Genomic DNA, 16,772 nt, shown 5'->3' with positions numbered 1-16,772 from the left:
TGTACCTTACATCGACTCCCTCCCCAGTGTAGACCAGGCCTAAGAAAAAACTTTCCTACAACCTCCCCCAGAAACTAAGGTGAAATTCACTCCTGTACTACAAAACTTAAGAAAATGGGCTGTATGCACAGAACTGAACAGGGGGTCAGTGTTTGTGACATTTATCTCCCTTAATCCACAGGCAGGTCACAAGGCTGCAAAATGCAACTTTCCACAGGCTACTAGTCCAACCTATGTGCCCTTTACAACTCCCTAAACCAGGGATTTGGGCCAAATCACAGATCAGTAACCTGTCTCCATACCCAACTTCAGTGACCCACTTCTGCACCAGGCTATTTGGGGAAGCACAGGCCAACTGTGGCCCTCTATAGAGGTGTGGCAGATATCAGCCTGAGAGTAAATTAACCCTTAGACCATTAACAAAGCAAGTGCTGCAGAAATACATATGAGAACACTTCAGAATCTGTAGCAGAGAAGTGAATAAAATTCAAAGGACTAAAGGCAAACACCTGTTATATTAGTACACAGAGATAATGACTTTTCACAAAACCTTCTTTACACTTTACCTCTTTACACTAGTTCTTTTCAAATGTGAGTTTCGGGAATGAAGAAATTGCCACAGTGGATTAGAACGGTGGTTCAGCTATTTCTTTTTCCTATCTCTGACAGTTGCCAATACCAGGAGAAAGAAATCTTCTAATAGACAATCATGGAATACCTTGCCCATGTTGGAAGTTCTTTCCTAAGCCTAGGCAGGTAGTAGTTAGCTACAAGGAATTTAACACTCAACAGAACTGAATTTTTAGAAATACTCCATAGTCAGTGGGCTGGATTATCAAACTACCTAAAAACCACTGTCACTTTTGTGCCTGCCGTAGCATGTACTCGAATAATCAGTGAAAGTCACTGAAACGGAATGGTTTTGAATATCGTTTCAGTGTCAGCTATCTGCACTATAATTTAGGGTATTTTTATACATTTTACACAGACACACACACACACTTCAGAGAGAAAGAGAATCTATGTCAGATACTTTTAAAACTATTTGTTAAAAATAAGAAGATTCTCAACTTCCAGAACATCCTATTGTCCTCCTCATTTTGTTGTTCAAGCTTAATTGTCCATGTTCAACCTGCATACAGAAAACCTTTGTAGTTGTGTCTTGCTGAGGCCAAGCTGTTTCCTGCAGTGTCAGTAGACAATTTAGTGGTGCTAGGATTACAGCTGAGAGAAGGAGAACAAATCCTTTAATTGTATAAAATCATCAGATTAAGCCTTCCCCTCTGTGTAGTTCATTCTGTTAACTGAGTCATCTACTGCCTGGAAACAAATGTTTACTAAGGGGAGGGGGGGAAGAAAGGAAGAGTGAGGCACACCTTTCCTTTCTCTGTGTACACACCACAGGAGCCATGGGAACTCCCTTTGCTTCCAACCGAACAAAACATTAACTAGTCTCTCCTGAGGAATTGCCATTAAATTAAGACTCCTGCTGGGATAAATGTTTGGGAGGACAGTTGTATGGGGAGTCGTCTTAAAGTTGAGCTAAGGCCCACAGTTTCTGTTTGTGACCCATTCCTTCCTTTGCCTCTCCTCCCCACCCCCTGGCTCCCGATTCCACACCAGCTTATTAACAGCTTCTAGCCTTCAATTTATTAACCTGTTGTATTGAAATCACTGGACTGATAGTCAAAAACAAAGCATTTTACCTCTGAACTAATTTTTCCAAATTCTGAAATATGATCAGTTAGTCTGTTTACAAGGATGTTTTAGAACTGACTTGCATCTACTCACGTGAGGCCCAGTTCTAGAATCCTGGCTCAGACTGTGGAGCGCTTACATATATGTGAGTTCTCCAATTACTTTATTTAAGTCACTATCTTGTAAGCACTTATACACAAGAAACTTTATTCATGTGTTTAGTTCCATTTAAGCCAATGGGTGAAATGATGACTGTACTGAATTCAATGGCAAAACTCCCACCATTGAGTCCAGTGAGGCGTGAGTCTACTAGTGTCAGTAAATTATTCATGTGTTTGGATTGCAAGGTTGGGCCTTCACTGACTATATGATCCTCTTCTGCAATGGGACTACTCACATGAGTAAAAGCTACTCAGCATGAGTAAATATTGCAGAATTGCGCCTTTAATATTAGCTAACATTCTTTACATACCACTCAGACAATGGGCTACAGAAGACTGACAATAAAGCAAAAAGCAATACATCATGCAGGACTATTTACTTGATTTTTCAATAGGGATGCTGTAGATCTTTACATTTAAAGTTAGAGCAAACCAAAGAAAAACAGATTACATGGGAAAAGTGTTCCTGTAATTAGGGAACCTGTACTCTTGCATGGCAGGGTGCACTGTAGGTGGTCTGACAAACCACCGAAAACAATAATAAAGGTCAAACCTTTGTCAGGGTTTAAAGAAATGTAAATGGTAATGAGATGGATAAAGCCCCTTATCTTGGGCGGGAAGAAGGAGAGTGACAGTTAATAATTTGCTTGTACCTCTTGCTTAGGTGTCTGGTCAAAGCAGAGTGTTTGTTTCTTACCAGCCTGGTTAACCATGAAATAAATCTAGGATGCTGCTTAATTACAGTTTCAAGTTGTCAGCTGTGTTCATCAAAATGATTTTGCCCTGAGTTCAGTCCTCCTTCCAAAGCAACATACATTAGTGCCTAGGGCAGGGATCGGCAACCTTTGGCATGAGGCCCATCAGGAAACCACCGGCGGGCAGGGACGGTTTGTTTACCTGCTGCGTTTGCAGATTCGGCCAATCGCAGCTCCCACTGGCTGCGGTTTGCCGTTCCAGGCCAATGGGGGCTGCGGGAAGCGGCGTGGACTGAGGGATGTGCTGGCCGCCGCTTCCCGCAACTCCCATTGGCCTGGAACAGCGAACTGCGGCTAGTGGGAGCTGCGATTGGCCGAACCTGTGGACGCTGAAGTAAACAAACCATCCCGGCCTGCCAGTGGATTTCCCTGAGGGGCCGTGTGCCAAAGGTTGCCAACCCCTGGCCTAGGGGCTACTCCAATGAATCCTGGCTGCGATCAACCCCAACTGACCAAAAATGCAGTTGGGTATCAATATGATGCAAGGCATCCTGGCCAGGTCCTCTTTTCCCTCCCAGCGCAGCAGTACAAAGGAGAAACGGCACCAGAGTCCCTACACCATCTATATTCCATTGGAGGATCCTGCTTGACAATAGCTTTGGGATGGTTTCCCCCCCAGTTAGGCCAGTTTACACCAATGGAACAGCATACCTCACTAGAGAACCTTGCCCACAGCATTTGTATTGGTGCATTAACAGATAGATTAAAATTAAATGCGTCTTTTAGGTTCCCACAGAATAGGCAAGCTGCAAAATAAATTAAGCTTCACATATGCTTTTATAGCACGTAACAACTGTGACTGTCAACACAAGATCCTTTTCACTGTCAATTCACCACGCATTCTGCAAGACCTTGGGCCTGCAATTATTTCATTTCCTTTCTTGCAAATGTAATTTCCACTTAGTTTGGGGGGAATAAAAGGTAGACAAAAAGTGGTAAGAGTCACAGAATTTTCTGATTATCTGTTCAAAATGGTAAATATCTATATAGACTAACAACGCAGTGTTTCTCAGAAACTAACTCTCCTCTACCGAATTGCCTCTGTATCAAGGTATTGGTTAAAAAAAACAACCACAACAAAAAAAAACCACAGCTACATTGTGGAGGTCAAATTAATTGTTAAATTTAAAATCAGAAAGATAAAGGGTAAGTATAGATCATATTTCTTTTAAGGACCCTTTTTGAATATATTTCAGCAGAGGAAGACACCTGATTGGAGAGTGAAATTTGCTTTTAAAATTCTATTGGGATTAAATAAAACTATAAGGCACAGAAAGGATATAAGGCCTTTCATTAAATAAAAACAAAACAAAGAGAGAGAGACAGAAAGAGATGAAAGCACCAACAAGAGTATAAAGCAAATATAAGTTCACAAAAAATATATCTGAATTGAATTTCCAGTTCATTTGTCCCGATTCTCCCCTTTGAACTAAGCAATGAAGACCTATGAGAATAGGTGTTCTTTTTCTACTGATGGAACAGGAAATCAGAGGTTTAATTAACCATGATTATAATATTCTGCTGATCTGATTTGTCTCACCTATTTCCTTTTTCTTTAAGTGACAGACTACCTGACAAACATCCTGGCAAGAGAACTAAAGCAAATCTGCAGACTAATTTCAAAAAGAGGTTTGCATTGTTATAAAACAAACCGATCCTCAACCGGATCTGTCTGAAATGTATATTTCTGAAGCAGGATTAACTCTTTGATCCTTAAATGGAACTTTGAAGCTTCAATCTGTTGTACCAAAAGAATCCTCTGTCTGTTGTGCCAAAATAGTATCTGATTCTACATTTTCTTTCAGCATCTAACTCCTGTGACTTCCGGATAGTTTGACATTTCCATTTCCTGCTGTTAAATGTTATTTTGAGATTGTGAAAATGTGCATTCCTTTTGGTCCATAGGGGGCAAAAACCAAAACAAACACTTTTCAATTGGTCAGGTTTATTTAATACTAATGTTGGATTTACAAACTGGCTGTTTTTTAAAATCAAGAATACACGGCCCACCTATATCCCCTCCTCTTTATTGAGAATGGGGAAAATACCGCAAGTATTCCTCCAAAAGTCCCACTATCTTTTTGTAGCGAGAGATCCTGAATATCTCTGGGCAGTAGATTCATTGACTCTAGGGTGAGAAGAGCCTTGTTATAATGGAGAGTTCAATCTCCAAGCGGGACTGAGTGATAACTTGTATGGACAGTTGCATATTGCACACTTTTCTGATTAACAAAGCGATGTAAATGGCATTAATATACACCAGTGAGATAGGTTTGGCAATAACATCTGACTGGATGTCCATAAATAGCATTACTTACCGAAATGTAACCTTAGAACTTGTGCTTCCCTTCATTTGAAGAGACCCTTCGCCCAACTCAGGTGTTTTGGAACTGAGTTCTGCCTCCAGAGTTTTCTTGTTCAATGCTGTTTGTGTAGTACCGGATTCTGAACCTAACACTGGCATGGATTTGGATTCTGATGTGGCCAAGACTCCAGCCAGACCTAAAACCCAAACAGAGTTTAGCATTTTTGTTACCCCTGCTTGTCATGGGTATTGAATCACAGATCAGCCCAATGTAATTCCAGTCAATTAGGTAGGTCAAATCTGTTCCTTAAAAAGAGTAGCTTCTAATTCATGGAAAGTGCTGAAATGCATTCCATTTAGAATCAGCCCCTCTCTCTCTACAGTGTCAAAATGCCATGGCTCAGTGCAGCCAAGCCTAGGATTTCAAAGGGTCCCATAGGAACTACAGAACCCCAGCTGCTGTGTGAATTCACTCAGCTGAGAAGCGTGGACTGGTGAGTATATTGAAGGTGTTAATGTTTCTCTTTTCTGCTATAAAAGGATATTTGAACAAAGCTTTAAAACCATTAAAAGCTGCCACAAGTACTTGTTCTTCAGAGGGAGTGAATTCAAGATGGCAGCTGTAAACTATCATTCCCCTATTTTACATTAGTTTATGAAACACACCTTTGCAGGAAGCACAGAGCAGCAAAGTCAGTCCAAGGACTTCAGTAATGCTGTCTGAACTCGGGAGCAGAAGGTTTACAAGGATGGGCGGAGAGCACTGAGACACAAAATAAATCTGTTAGTCTTAAAGGTGCCACCGGACTCCTTGTTGTTTTTGTCGATACAGACTAACACGGCTACCCCGATACTTATGCTAGAGAAAATCATGATGGCAGAGTGCAGCTATTAAGGGGAAGTGGATCAGTTGGGAAGCAATTAGAGCTCTCCCAAATAACATTGGGTGAACCTGGAAAGGTCTTAAAGACAGAGGAATTTGGCTTTAAATAGTTTTAATGCAAGTTCTATGAAACTCAACAGTAGGTCTATGAAGGGATCGAGCCAACTTACTACTGCTGTCTTGCTCAGCTGTCACCTTCCTGCGCCGTAAAATTCTTTCCAACTCAGTTTCATTGTTCTCTGTGTCTGTTTCAAGAGATTTTAAACTTCTTGAACTGGTGGATTTGTTGAGTGTTTCCTGTAGTAAGAAATATACAAAGGGTCATCAGAACACAGGCTCTTCCAAAACAGTAGATAAGGTCAAACAAGTGAAACAGGTATTGGAGATGGTAAGTGTTACCATTTTAGATTAAGTAAGTAACAGTTCTGCTCGGTCAGCACTATGAACCAAGAACTCCTGATTCTAATACTATCACAGAGTCTCTCTGGGACACTGGCAGGTCACTTAACCTTTCTACCTCAATTTACCTATCAGTAAAATGGGGAGAACCATGATTACAGAGCGTTTGTGAGGCTTACTGACCCATAATTAGCACAGAGGAGGCCCCAGGCAGTGGAAAATTCCATCTGTGGGGAAGCCTGCAAGGGACCTGGGCTGGCCAAAAAGGGGGCAGTGCTGGCGAGGGACAGATTATGTCTAGGTAATTTAGCACAGACTCCATGAAGACCTGACATCAAGCTAACAATGCCCTTTCCTGGTGAATCCCACTCTGTAGCAAGGAATCAAACTAGCTCTGAGTGGATAAATCTGGTGGATTATTTCTAAAGCGCTATGTAAATGCTAAATATCATTACTGGAACAAACTCAACTATTTACACAAATACTGGAATACTCCCCCCCTGTTAAAGCTGTGAGGAGCTTAAGATTTTACAAGAGGAATATCTTGTTACTAACAAACCTTCTCTATTAGCTGAAAGCCAATGAAACATTTAATTGACTCCTATAGTATGCTACCTTTTCTAAATGAAGTTTATTTATAGGTGACACACAGTATCTTACAAATCAGTGTGCAAAACTGCCCTACTAACCAAGGTTACAGCAGGTTCATTTAATTTACCAAAAGAAATACCCCCTATGCTCATGCTGATCTCGCAAATCCTTCAATGCCCACTAAAAACTCAAGTATTTTCATAGGCCTGACTATCTTTTGGTGGCAGAATCAGATCTCTGGTTACAGCTTCCTTTTAGCATACACAGAATACAGACCAACGTCATCGCTGCCATATACTGAGGCTAACATTTTTGTAGCCTCTGGCTTAGGCCAAAAGGCAGGGTCTGATTTTACAGCCCTCCTAAGAAAAAGTCTTCCTAAGCCAAAACCTCTAAAAATGCTGCCACTGGAATTTTAACTGGCACAAAGCATGCTCAGCATGCTCCTCCAGTCTGGCAGGAGTTACACTGCCACCTTGTCAAATACCAAATTGACTGTAAAATTGCCCTAGATGTTTATAAATACAGCTCAAAATTTGGGATGCGTATTTATTGCTTTCTCTCTCTCTCTCTGAGCCTCACTGTTGTTTGTGAGCCTTGTAAAGCCCGTTTGCTGGCAGTTGCAAAACACACATTTAGAGACCCACACAGCAGGTTTTCAGCGGTGTATCCCAGCTCAGCTCAGGCTAGGTCCAAAATGCTGTGTCAAAAAAATCTGAAGACTAATATTTAAAATAAAATAAAATAAAAAAAAAAACCCAACCGTGCCAACAACCTCCTTATGGACAGAATCTTTCATATGGTACATGGGCTTGATTCTCAGAAGTGGTGGATACACTCAAAGAGAGTTGTGAGTAATCATCTAATACACTAGGTTTACCCATAATGATATAAAGCTCATTTGCATGAAAGCAGCAAAATGTATTTATTCACTGTTGAACTGTGTTACTAAGTGGGAATTAGTTGTCAAAAATTATTATTAAATCACGGCAATCCAGCTTATTCCTCGCAATATTACACACGTGACAAGAAATAAGGTTACAAGAACACGTGTATTCTTTCCAGATGTTTATAACTACACCCCTCTCATTGTAGTATCTCAATGCCTCCCACAGAGTTAAAAAGAAATTCACCGACCGCAATGGTCTTAATTTTTTCCCTACTTCCTTCTGATGGAGTTTGGGGTACTCTCCCCCTTCCCCATTTCCTTCTTCTCTTCTCTTCCAAATTCCTTCTCTCTTTTTTCTCCTGATTGTCTTTACCTTCCTTTCGTTCCTCTTCTTGCTTCTCCCTCTTTTGCTAATTCTAGTTGTGTCTGTGAGAAAGCCAGGCCAAAAGAGTGAGTGTACGAAGTCCTTGAGACCTGTGGTCATACAGATATCCTCCTGTATGAATGCAAAGTCTTGGACCTGTTGTCAGACAAGCCCAGTCTTGCATTGTCATGAGATTCACATTGAAGTTGATAACTTCATAGCATCTCACAATTCCTCCCTAAAGGCATCATGTATCCTTTTAAAGAGACATGGGCAGACAATTAGTCTCGTGGGAGTCCACAAGAGAATATTGTGGAAGTGGAGTTACCTGGCTCTAATCTCTGGGACAACATGACCAATATCATCTGTTTCTAGGCCCTGCGTTGTGTAACTCACTGGTAACCAGTTGAGCTTATGGACATTGAGTTGGTTGCTTGCTGGTCTGAGATATCACACCACTGGTATCTTCAGCTCAGTCCTATACACTGTCTTCTATGGATCAATTGCTCCATTGGCACTATTTTCTGATACGGTATTGCCTTCCTACAGAGTTCCAACATTCATGAGCAACTGTTACTTATTGTTTTGGCTGCCAGGAAAAGTTTGGACTCCAGAAGTGGTATATTTCTGCAGAGAGTAATCAGTGAAGAGATACAAGATACAGTGTTGTACATGTATTCTCATGAATGGGGGCATTAGATTGCAAAATCAAACAGCAGCTTATAAGTCACAGAGGCAGCACTATTTCCAGGACTCCATCAAAATAGCTTTTTCCTCAATAAGTTAAAATATTTTACTTTGTAGCTATTCTGAAATTAACTGAGCTGGGGCGTTATTAATAAGTAATATTCCTCAGCATTGTACTAATGTTACAGACCTAAAAGTAAACCAAATAACTGAGTTGCTTTCCTTGAACTCTGCAATTTACAGAATGAATATAAATGTGTTTATAACAATTATATGGAGGTCTGCATGGAATGCACAATTAGCACAGTAACAACAAACACGTAAGTATTTATTTCTTCAGTACCCACCCGCATGTTTGTCATCTGACTGTGTATAATTAGTCTCAAGAATAGACTAGAATTTAGTTTATATAACACCTCTCATACTCTAAATATCCCAAAGATTACAAAAAGCATTGAGCTAGATACTGATAGCACAGTGATCATGGGTCTCCTCTTGCTCAGATTGAAATCCATGACTGAACTCACTGTGTCCTTTGCCATAAAGAACCGGCCCTTAACAGCAAATGGAATAGTCATTATGTACACTGCAAAAGTTCACTCGAAGCCTTGGACAACAGAAGTTAGCTCCTAACAGATGGAACGCTAGTCAGGACATCAGGGTGATCCTCCAGTCGCTTCACAAAGGTGCCACTGGATCTTTAACTTACAGTTAAAGAATAATTTCTGCCAAAGATGGACAGAACTACCTCCAGTTTAATATTACCCCAAGATTGCCACCCTTGCTGCAAATTCCCCTTTCTCAGCACATCCCACTGCGGGGCTTGAACTCAATCTTCTGAACTAGAAGAGAGAGTAACCAGGTAAGCCAAAGATGGTGGCATAAAATATCATTCCCTGTTTTAAAATACCATAATAATGGCCCTTAACACTGCAGTAGCAATGCGGTCAGCTGTCGTATTTTGGACCATTGCTGTACAATACTATAGTATATATTAATAAAGGTTATGTAAATCCTAGCATTGATTGTTAGTAACTGCAACATTGCCTATTGAGCATGTGTGCAATAATATTAACATATTATGGATAAAACCATGGGCTCACTGAAATCTATTGCAAAACTCCCATTGGCTTCAATGAGGACAGGACTTCACTCTATGCATGTGCTGAAGTGACACCTCAACTTTTAACTCTCAGGACTAGAGAAGCCAAGTAGGAGAAGCTATGCTGATTTGACTCTTATTCTATACAATTTAAGCATCTTATTCAGGAGAAGCAGCTACTGAACATGTACAAAGTACAGTGTAATTACATTACAAAACAGAAATAAACTGAGCACAGTTTGTTAAAGCTGAGCAAAATATCGAATATGAATGCTTTACTTAGTGACAATTCAATACATATATGTAACTATATATATAAATTTGTATATATTTATATCAATAAATACAGATAGAGAGATAAGAGTTCTGGGTCTTTAGATATCTATTCAGATATCAGGAAAGAAGGAGTCAGAGAACTCTCTCTATGGCTCTATTTATATCCATCCAACCATCCTCAAAAAGTCCTCTCATCTCACATGAAAAAAGAGCAACAGAACATAAATGTGTTCTTACCAGTATTCCCTTTAGTTCTTTCACCGCACTATCAGAGGCTTTTGGTGCTTCCGGCTGTAATTAAACAAAACACACACATCATCAAATCTGATTCTGCAAATACTGACTGTGGAAGACTTGTGTTTTTATTTTGTATTGTATTTTAGGACAAACACCACATGAATCTGCAATTTGTTGGCAAGGCCTATGTAAATGTATTAACTCACCACCCCTCAAAGGACAGCACTGGGATATTTAAAATGCTAGTATTTCTGAAAATATTCCAATGCTTGGAAAGATATTAACTAGGAATGAAGGAGAAAATTAAGTAACTTGAATTCTAAAAAGTGTACTTTAGTAAATTTGAATATTAATGTTTTAGCATAAAAACATTAAATAAAAATGAATGCAACAGAACCAGGGAGTTCAAATAAAATTCCCTTTTTACTACTGCTGATCTTGGTTCCCTACTTTTAGTGGCATCCCCACCTCTCCCATACCACTAGAGGCAGGACAGATGTGGAAGGGGACAGGTGAGGGGACATACCTTCAGCAGCCTTCTTTCCCATCTCAGAATCTTCCTCCCAGTGGGGGTGTGGAGAAGGGAACATGGGAATTTAGAGAGAGCTACTGTGAATGGCAACCAGGCAGCAATACAAGAAGGTGCAGGGGGAGTTTTCTTGCTCTGTCCTCTGCCCCATACTGTTCATATTAAGACAGACTATTGCTTATGCCACACCAGTGCCACATCATCATAGAACCCCTCTCTCTACAGCCACTTGCAATGTCCCCACCCTTTTCCAGGCTGTCTCACACTGCCCTGGTGACAACTCTGGGTGCCATTATGGGAGTGGCTGGTGCTCAGCATCCTGCAGGATTGGGCCCAGTGCACTCATTGGGAGATGCGGGTTCCCTGCTCTTCTCAGGATCAGGACTGCTGGAAAGCAGCAGTAAAATGTCAGCTTTCATTCAGACACAGCAGAACAAAATCAGCAGGTTAGGGTCTATTAACTGAGTAGCATCTACCCCTTGAAATATTTCCGAGTGTTAGGGTTTGGGTTATTTATTTATTTATTTACAATAAATATTCATAAGGTTCTCTAGGATACTAATTTCGGCTCTTTTCCTTTCAAGGAGCATAAATCTGACTACCTTAACTATTTTAATCCCCTCAGCAAAATGGGAGCAAAATGGAACAACAGATCCAACTGCTATCCAATGCAGGGCCCCAGGCATACCTCTACATATAGGTCTGACAGAGGGCTCATTATCCTGTAACTCATATCAGCCCTGACACCATCTCTGTTGTCACTCTGACTCTGGCAGACCCGGTGCCAGCTCATGCCAAGGCCCCTAGGTCTCAGTGAACACTGAGAACTGCATAGCTGGAAACCAGCATGGCTCACCTGTATATTAGCATTGTTAAAACAGATGTTACATTTATAAAAATATGATTAGACTTTATTCAATGCTCATAGGATATTGGATGTATTGATCTCACTTATAACATCTGTATCCCATGGTATAAAGTTATATCGAGTGTTCGCATTATACAGCTCCGTAACTGGGTAACTAACCAAACAGGAAAGGAGCATTAATGTAAAATGCTGGTCCCGCACACAAGAAGCGCCACTGAAACCAAATGAGCCATTGTGAAATAAAGACTTTGCTGATTGCCCCACACATACCCATGAAGAGGAGACAGGTGCAAATACTTGTCCCATGAGTTTGAACTCTGGGGGCAGGAAATAAAAATCCTTGGCCAGAAGGAACTGTGCTGCTTGGAATTTGGAGATGGAAAGGGAGCCCCAAACTGCTAAGCTTGGGTTGGCACTAAAGGACATAGAAAACTTGCATATCACAGCAGCTTCCATGATGTTCTGGAACCTAAAACTGTAACTCATTATGTTTACCTGCTTTAACCTTGTAAATAACTCATTTCTTTTTCTTTGTTAATAAATCTTTAGTTAAGTTTATTATAGGATTGGCTACAAGTGTTGTCTTTGGTGTGAGGTCTAAGATGCAACTGACCTAGGGTAAGCGACTGGTCCTTTGGGACTGGGAGTAACCGGAATATTGTGATTTTGGTGTAAGGGACCATCTTTCACAAAGGCAAGTTTGCTTGGGTGGCAAGATGGACCAGAGTACCTAAGGGGACTTTCTGTGACTGCATCATTAGACTGTTATTGTGCTTGAAGAATTAACACTTGTTACTTGGTTGGGGAAAATCTATCTATCTATAGGACTCACTACCAATTTGGGATTTATGCCTTGCTTCTTGATAGTTTGCCCTGAGGTTGACTCCAGACAGCTTGACAGTCATAATATGTATCCAAAAGATATCTTGTACGGTATTATATGTAAACTGGTGATGTGCTGGTCAGGAATACATTGCATGTACCTAATCCATACATATCTCAAAGAGAATCATGTATGTGTGCTGGGAATACGTTCTTAAAATGTTTTTGAGAGAGAGTGCATAAATCATGCTGGTCCTAGACAAAGGACTGTGGATTTACCTGTCTCACGGGCTTGATTACAGGCAGAAGATGATGAAAGTATATTTACATACAAGTTAAATTAAGCAATCACGCTAACAAGCAGCAGACAAAATTTATAAGCACTCTGGGGCACGGAGTCTATACTCCCAGCAAGTCTTCCTGGCTCTTGAGGCAAGGAAATATGAAGAGGAACAAAAAGACATTTTAGTTATCCATCACATAGGGGATAAAGGGGACAGCACCTTCTGATTCTATGAATGTTGAATCCTCTAATCTGGAGGGCTGGAGATGCTGGTAACCTGATGTGACGAAGAAAACTGCTTAGGCAAAGATTGTAACTTGCTAAGATTAAGATTTAGCCACTAGAAAGTGTGTTTTGTTAGCAAGAGAAAGAAGAGATAGATATAGTTACAAAGTATCACTTAAATCTGTTCTCTGTAAATAAACTTCTTTGTTTCACTATACACATCTGAGTGCTCTTATATTGAAGAGAAGAGTGAGTCCTCAGCTAGCCTAACAGGCTAGTGTGTGCACTGTGTCTTTGGAGGCAAACTTGACTGTGAGCATCCAGGGAGAGGGACTGGACATCTCTGGGGACCTGAGGAACTGGAGTTCACTGATAGTTACCTGCAAGGCAAGGATTAGCCTGGCAGAGTATCGAGGGTTTTGTTTATGAGGCAGACAGAGTGGCGTGGCAGGGAACTGACACACAGTCTAAGCTCCAGCAAAGCTCTCCCTTGTTGAGGCAGAGGGGTAACACAGAGGCTAATGGTTCTGGGTGCCCTGAGGAAAGTGTCACAGGGTCCCTCAAACCCCATAAAGGGGCAGCAGGGCCACAGCCAAGCAGGGAGCTTGATCTGCATTGGTGATGGGTGTGGGCTCAGACATCTTCTTTCGAGTCTCTAACAGCTCCTGTGCCTTCAGACATCACTGTATTGGTTACACCTAGGTAATGCTTCCATGCTTTTCTTTACAACATGAAGACTAGAAATATAATTTCTTTTAATGAAAGCTGGAATTCTGATGTCACCAGAAAACTCTTTGAGCTAAGGCTGGAGGTAAGAACGTGAAGGATCTGGGCCTTTATCTTAATAAACACTCTGAGGTCTGATCGTCCTGCAAACACTTATGGCCACAAAGAACTTCTCACATTAGTAGTCCCACTGTGTTCCAAGTTACTCGTTTGCATAAGCGCAGAATTGTCAACCCAATTATTCAAAAATCATGAGTAAGGTCTTAAAAAAAAAAATCATGAGAGATCTTTTTAAAATGTTTGGCTTAAAAATGTTGAGGCATCTTGGATGCATTGTATTTGTCATCTAGTTTCTGAGCTTCTCTGTTTCACTTGGGATTATATTTTCAAGGTCACCTCCGCAACCATAAGGATTAGAAATGTACTTTCTAAAAAAAAACCCAAAACAAAACATCAGAGTCTCACATAATCACATGACTCTGGCAGCTGCAGCTTTATGAAAAAAACACCAAGAATCACATGAACTGTGACAAAATCACAACAGCTGGCAAGACTATCAGCATTTCTAGGATCAAACTTTCACAGTGGTGAAAAAGCTTTACTTTTTGGCACAGGGCTAACTTTTCATTTATTTTCTTAAGATAATTGCTACTTTAATCAAGAGAAGATTTACTTAGCTTAAATATAAACACTTGAAAAACACTATCCCATTATCTTACTTTTGTGTACAGGCTATTTCAAGCTTTAATGCAGACATTAAACAACACTTTGCTGCAGGCAGGTTCACACATTACTGCTGTGTCTTGCATAAGGGGAAAGAAAAGAAATACTGATGAGATGGAAAGTACACGAGTCTGTGTTGTTTAAGGATCAAGTCTTTTAGAACGTTCCCTTTAAATAATCCAATCACATTCCTTTTCAGATTGTTATTTTTGTTCAGTTTCTTAATAGTTATGTTTGCTTAGGAATTCTAAAAGCGTGGCCTCTATTGTATTGTTAGGCTTGAGAAGGTGCTCTCTTTTAGTTTCTCTCTGTATCAAGGCAAATGCACCCGAGACCTTTCTTGATACTTCAAATACAAAAAGACATTAAGAATTTGAGAAAGTTCAAAGAGGATCAACAAAAATGATTTAAGGGCTGGAGGAATAACATGAAGATAAAAATAGCACAATATTTATAGCTGGATTACATGACGACTAAGGCCTCTATCTTCAGAAGTGACTCATGATTTTGGGTGCTCAATTCGGGAACCTAGCGACTGAGGCACACAAAAGTAACTGGTCACTTTTGAAAACTCAGGCTTGAGTGTGTACATGTGTACACCTGGGCATAGAGGAAGGCATAGCAAGCGTATAACATTTGAAGACTATCGGGGGGGGGAAGAATTCATAAACTTGAGGTCTGCTAGAATGCAGAAATAGGCTTTCTAAGGAACTGAGCCTTTGCTTGAGTCATTTAAAACTGTACTAGACAAAACTCTGGAGAATAAACTGTCAGAGCAAATCTTGCACTAGCAGAGAGACAAAGTAGCTATTCCATCTCTAATTTCTGTGATTCAGGAATAGCTCTTTTAGATTTACTTTTTAAAAACACATCTTGTTTGGGAATCACTGCCTTTGTTAGTCTCTAAGGTGCCACAAGTACTCCTTTTCTTTTTTGCTATTACAGACTAACACGGCTGCTACTCTGAAACCTGCCTTATTTATGTACCTTCTCTCAAATATTTTCTGCTCCTTCAATCTCTTAGGCTGAATGGTGTATAGTCTAACAACTAAACCCACAACTTTACCTTATTCTAGTCAAACAAGCAGCAAAGGAAAAGGAAAAAAAAACCCCAAAATTGTGCTCTGATAAATGTATTATGTATTTCAGCATACATTACGGTACCAGGCTTCCCCCAGTGTAAGTCTAAACACACAAAGAAATCAATGTATAATTATTCCAAACCTTTGTCTTAGGTCTGCTTGACTGATTAACTGGCCTTAGGTGAACTCCCTTTTTAATTCTATCCATCATTTCTTCAACTGCTTGTCTCTTCAGGTCTCCTACTTCTTCCCCTGTTCATAAGGCATAGATCATGTCAGGTTAAAGATACTAGATATTAGGAAGAAACATCAAGAAAACACTCATTTTAAAGAGATACATTATAAAAATGAGTAACATTCACAGCATGCTGCAAGTTATAAATAGTTAGTAATTTAGTCACAAAAATCAACGATCAAGCAACAATTAACGTACGATGCAGATAGCTGTATAACTGAAAAAATTCCTCGTCAGTGTGAGCAGGTGGAATATATACGCACTATATATAATCCAAACTTGCATCCTCCTTCAGTTTGGCTGTATTATTAATGGAAATGAAAACTACATTTAAACATAAACCTTGTTTTTAACTCAAATCTTGGCTGTTCATGGGGTTTTCCCACAGGAGCTCCTCCGTCACAGCCCCTAGCTCCCCGTACCCCAGAGAGGCACCCCTTACATCACTTTAAGGTATGTCTAGATGGAGATAACATGATCCACATGATAGCAGAACTCAGAAGAATCTACTTTGTATCTTTTTACAGAGTTGTAGCACCTGGATTTAGGGTGATTCAGGAACCTCACAATCATACGCAGGATCCTACAGACAGTTCCTCAGTTGGTGTAAATTGTTACAGCCCCATTGCCTTGAACTGAACTATGACAATTTACACAAGTTGATGATCTGGCCCTCAACCTTTCCATCCTGTTACAGACAGATCATTATTATTTATTATTTGTATTATCATAGCACCTAGGAGCCCCAGTCATGGACTAGGACCCATTGTGCTAGGTGCTGTACAAACAGAAGAAAAAGATAGTGCAGTATATAAATTCAGACCTGGAACCAGGGGCCTGATCCTGAGCAGTTGGAGTTGAGTTGCATGTCTTCAGACCCCAAGAAATTAACAACCCTGGTTAAATCAGGAGGTCAGATTCTGATCTCACTT

The 16,772-nt window shown here is 40.3% G+C and overlaps 1 protein-coding gene across 4 annotated transcripts in view; it reads right to left on the bottom strand.

Annotated features, from left to right (window-relative positions):
- The window catches only part of SHTN1 (shootin 1), a 91,434-nt gene that overhangs the window by 6,614 nt on the left and 68,048 nt on the right, over positions 1-16,772 (bottom strand). For all 4 annotated transcript variants that reach the window (XR_006282753.1, XR_006282754.1, XM_038411550.2 and 1 more), the window contains 4 exons: positions 15,748-15,857; positions 10,348-10,401; positions 5,973-6,099; positions 4,933-5,116 (listed from right to left, as the gene is read on the bottom strand). Coding sequence is in view for 2 of the 4 variants with exons in the window: in XM_038411550.2 (XP_038267478.1) it covers positions 4,933-5,116; positions 5,973-6,099; positions 10,348-10,401; positions 15,748-15,857 (475 nt within the window). In the remaining 2 variants the exon portion in view is untranslated. The remainder of the gene's footprint in view (positions 1-4,932; positions 5,117-5,972; positions 6,100-10,347; positions 10,402-15,747; positions 15,858-16,772) is intronic.

This window comes from Dermochelys coriacea, chromosome 7 (assembly GCF_009764565.3).
Source record: "Dermochelys coriacea isolate rDerCor1 chromosome 7, rDerCor1.pri.v4, whole genome shotgun sequence".
In the NCBI taxonomy this organism is placed as follows: Eukaryota; Metazoa; Chordata; order Testudines; family Dermochelyidae; genus Dermochelys; species Dermochelys coriacea.
This window is presented reverse-complemented; position numbering and strand designations above follow the sequence as displayed.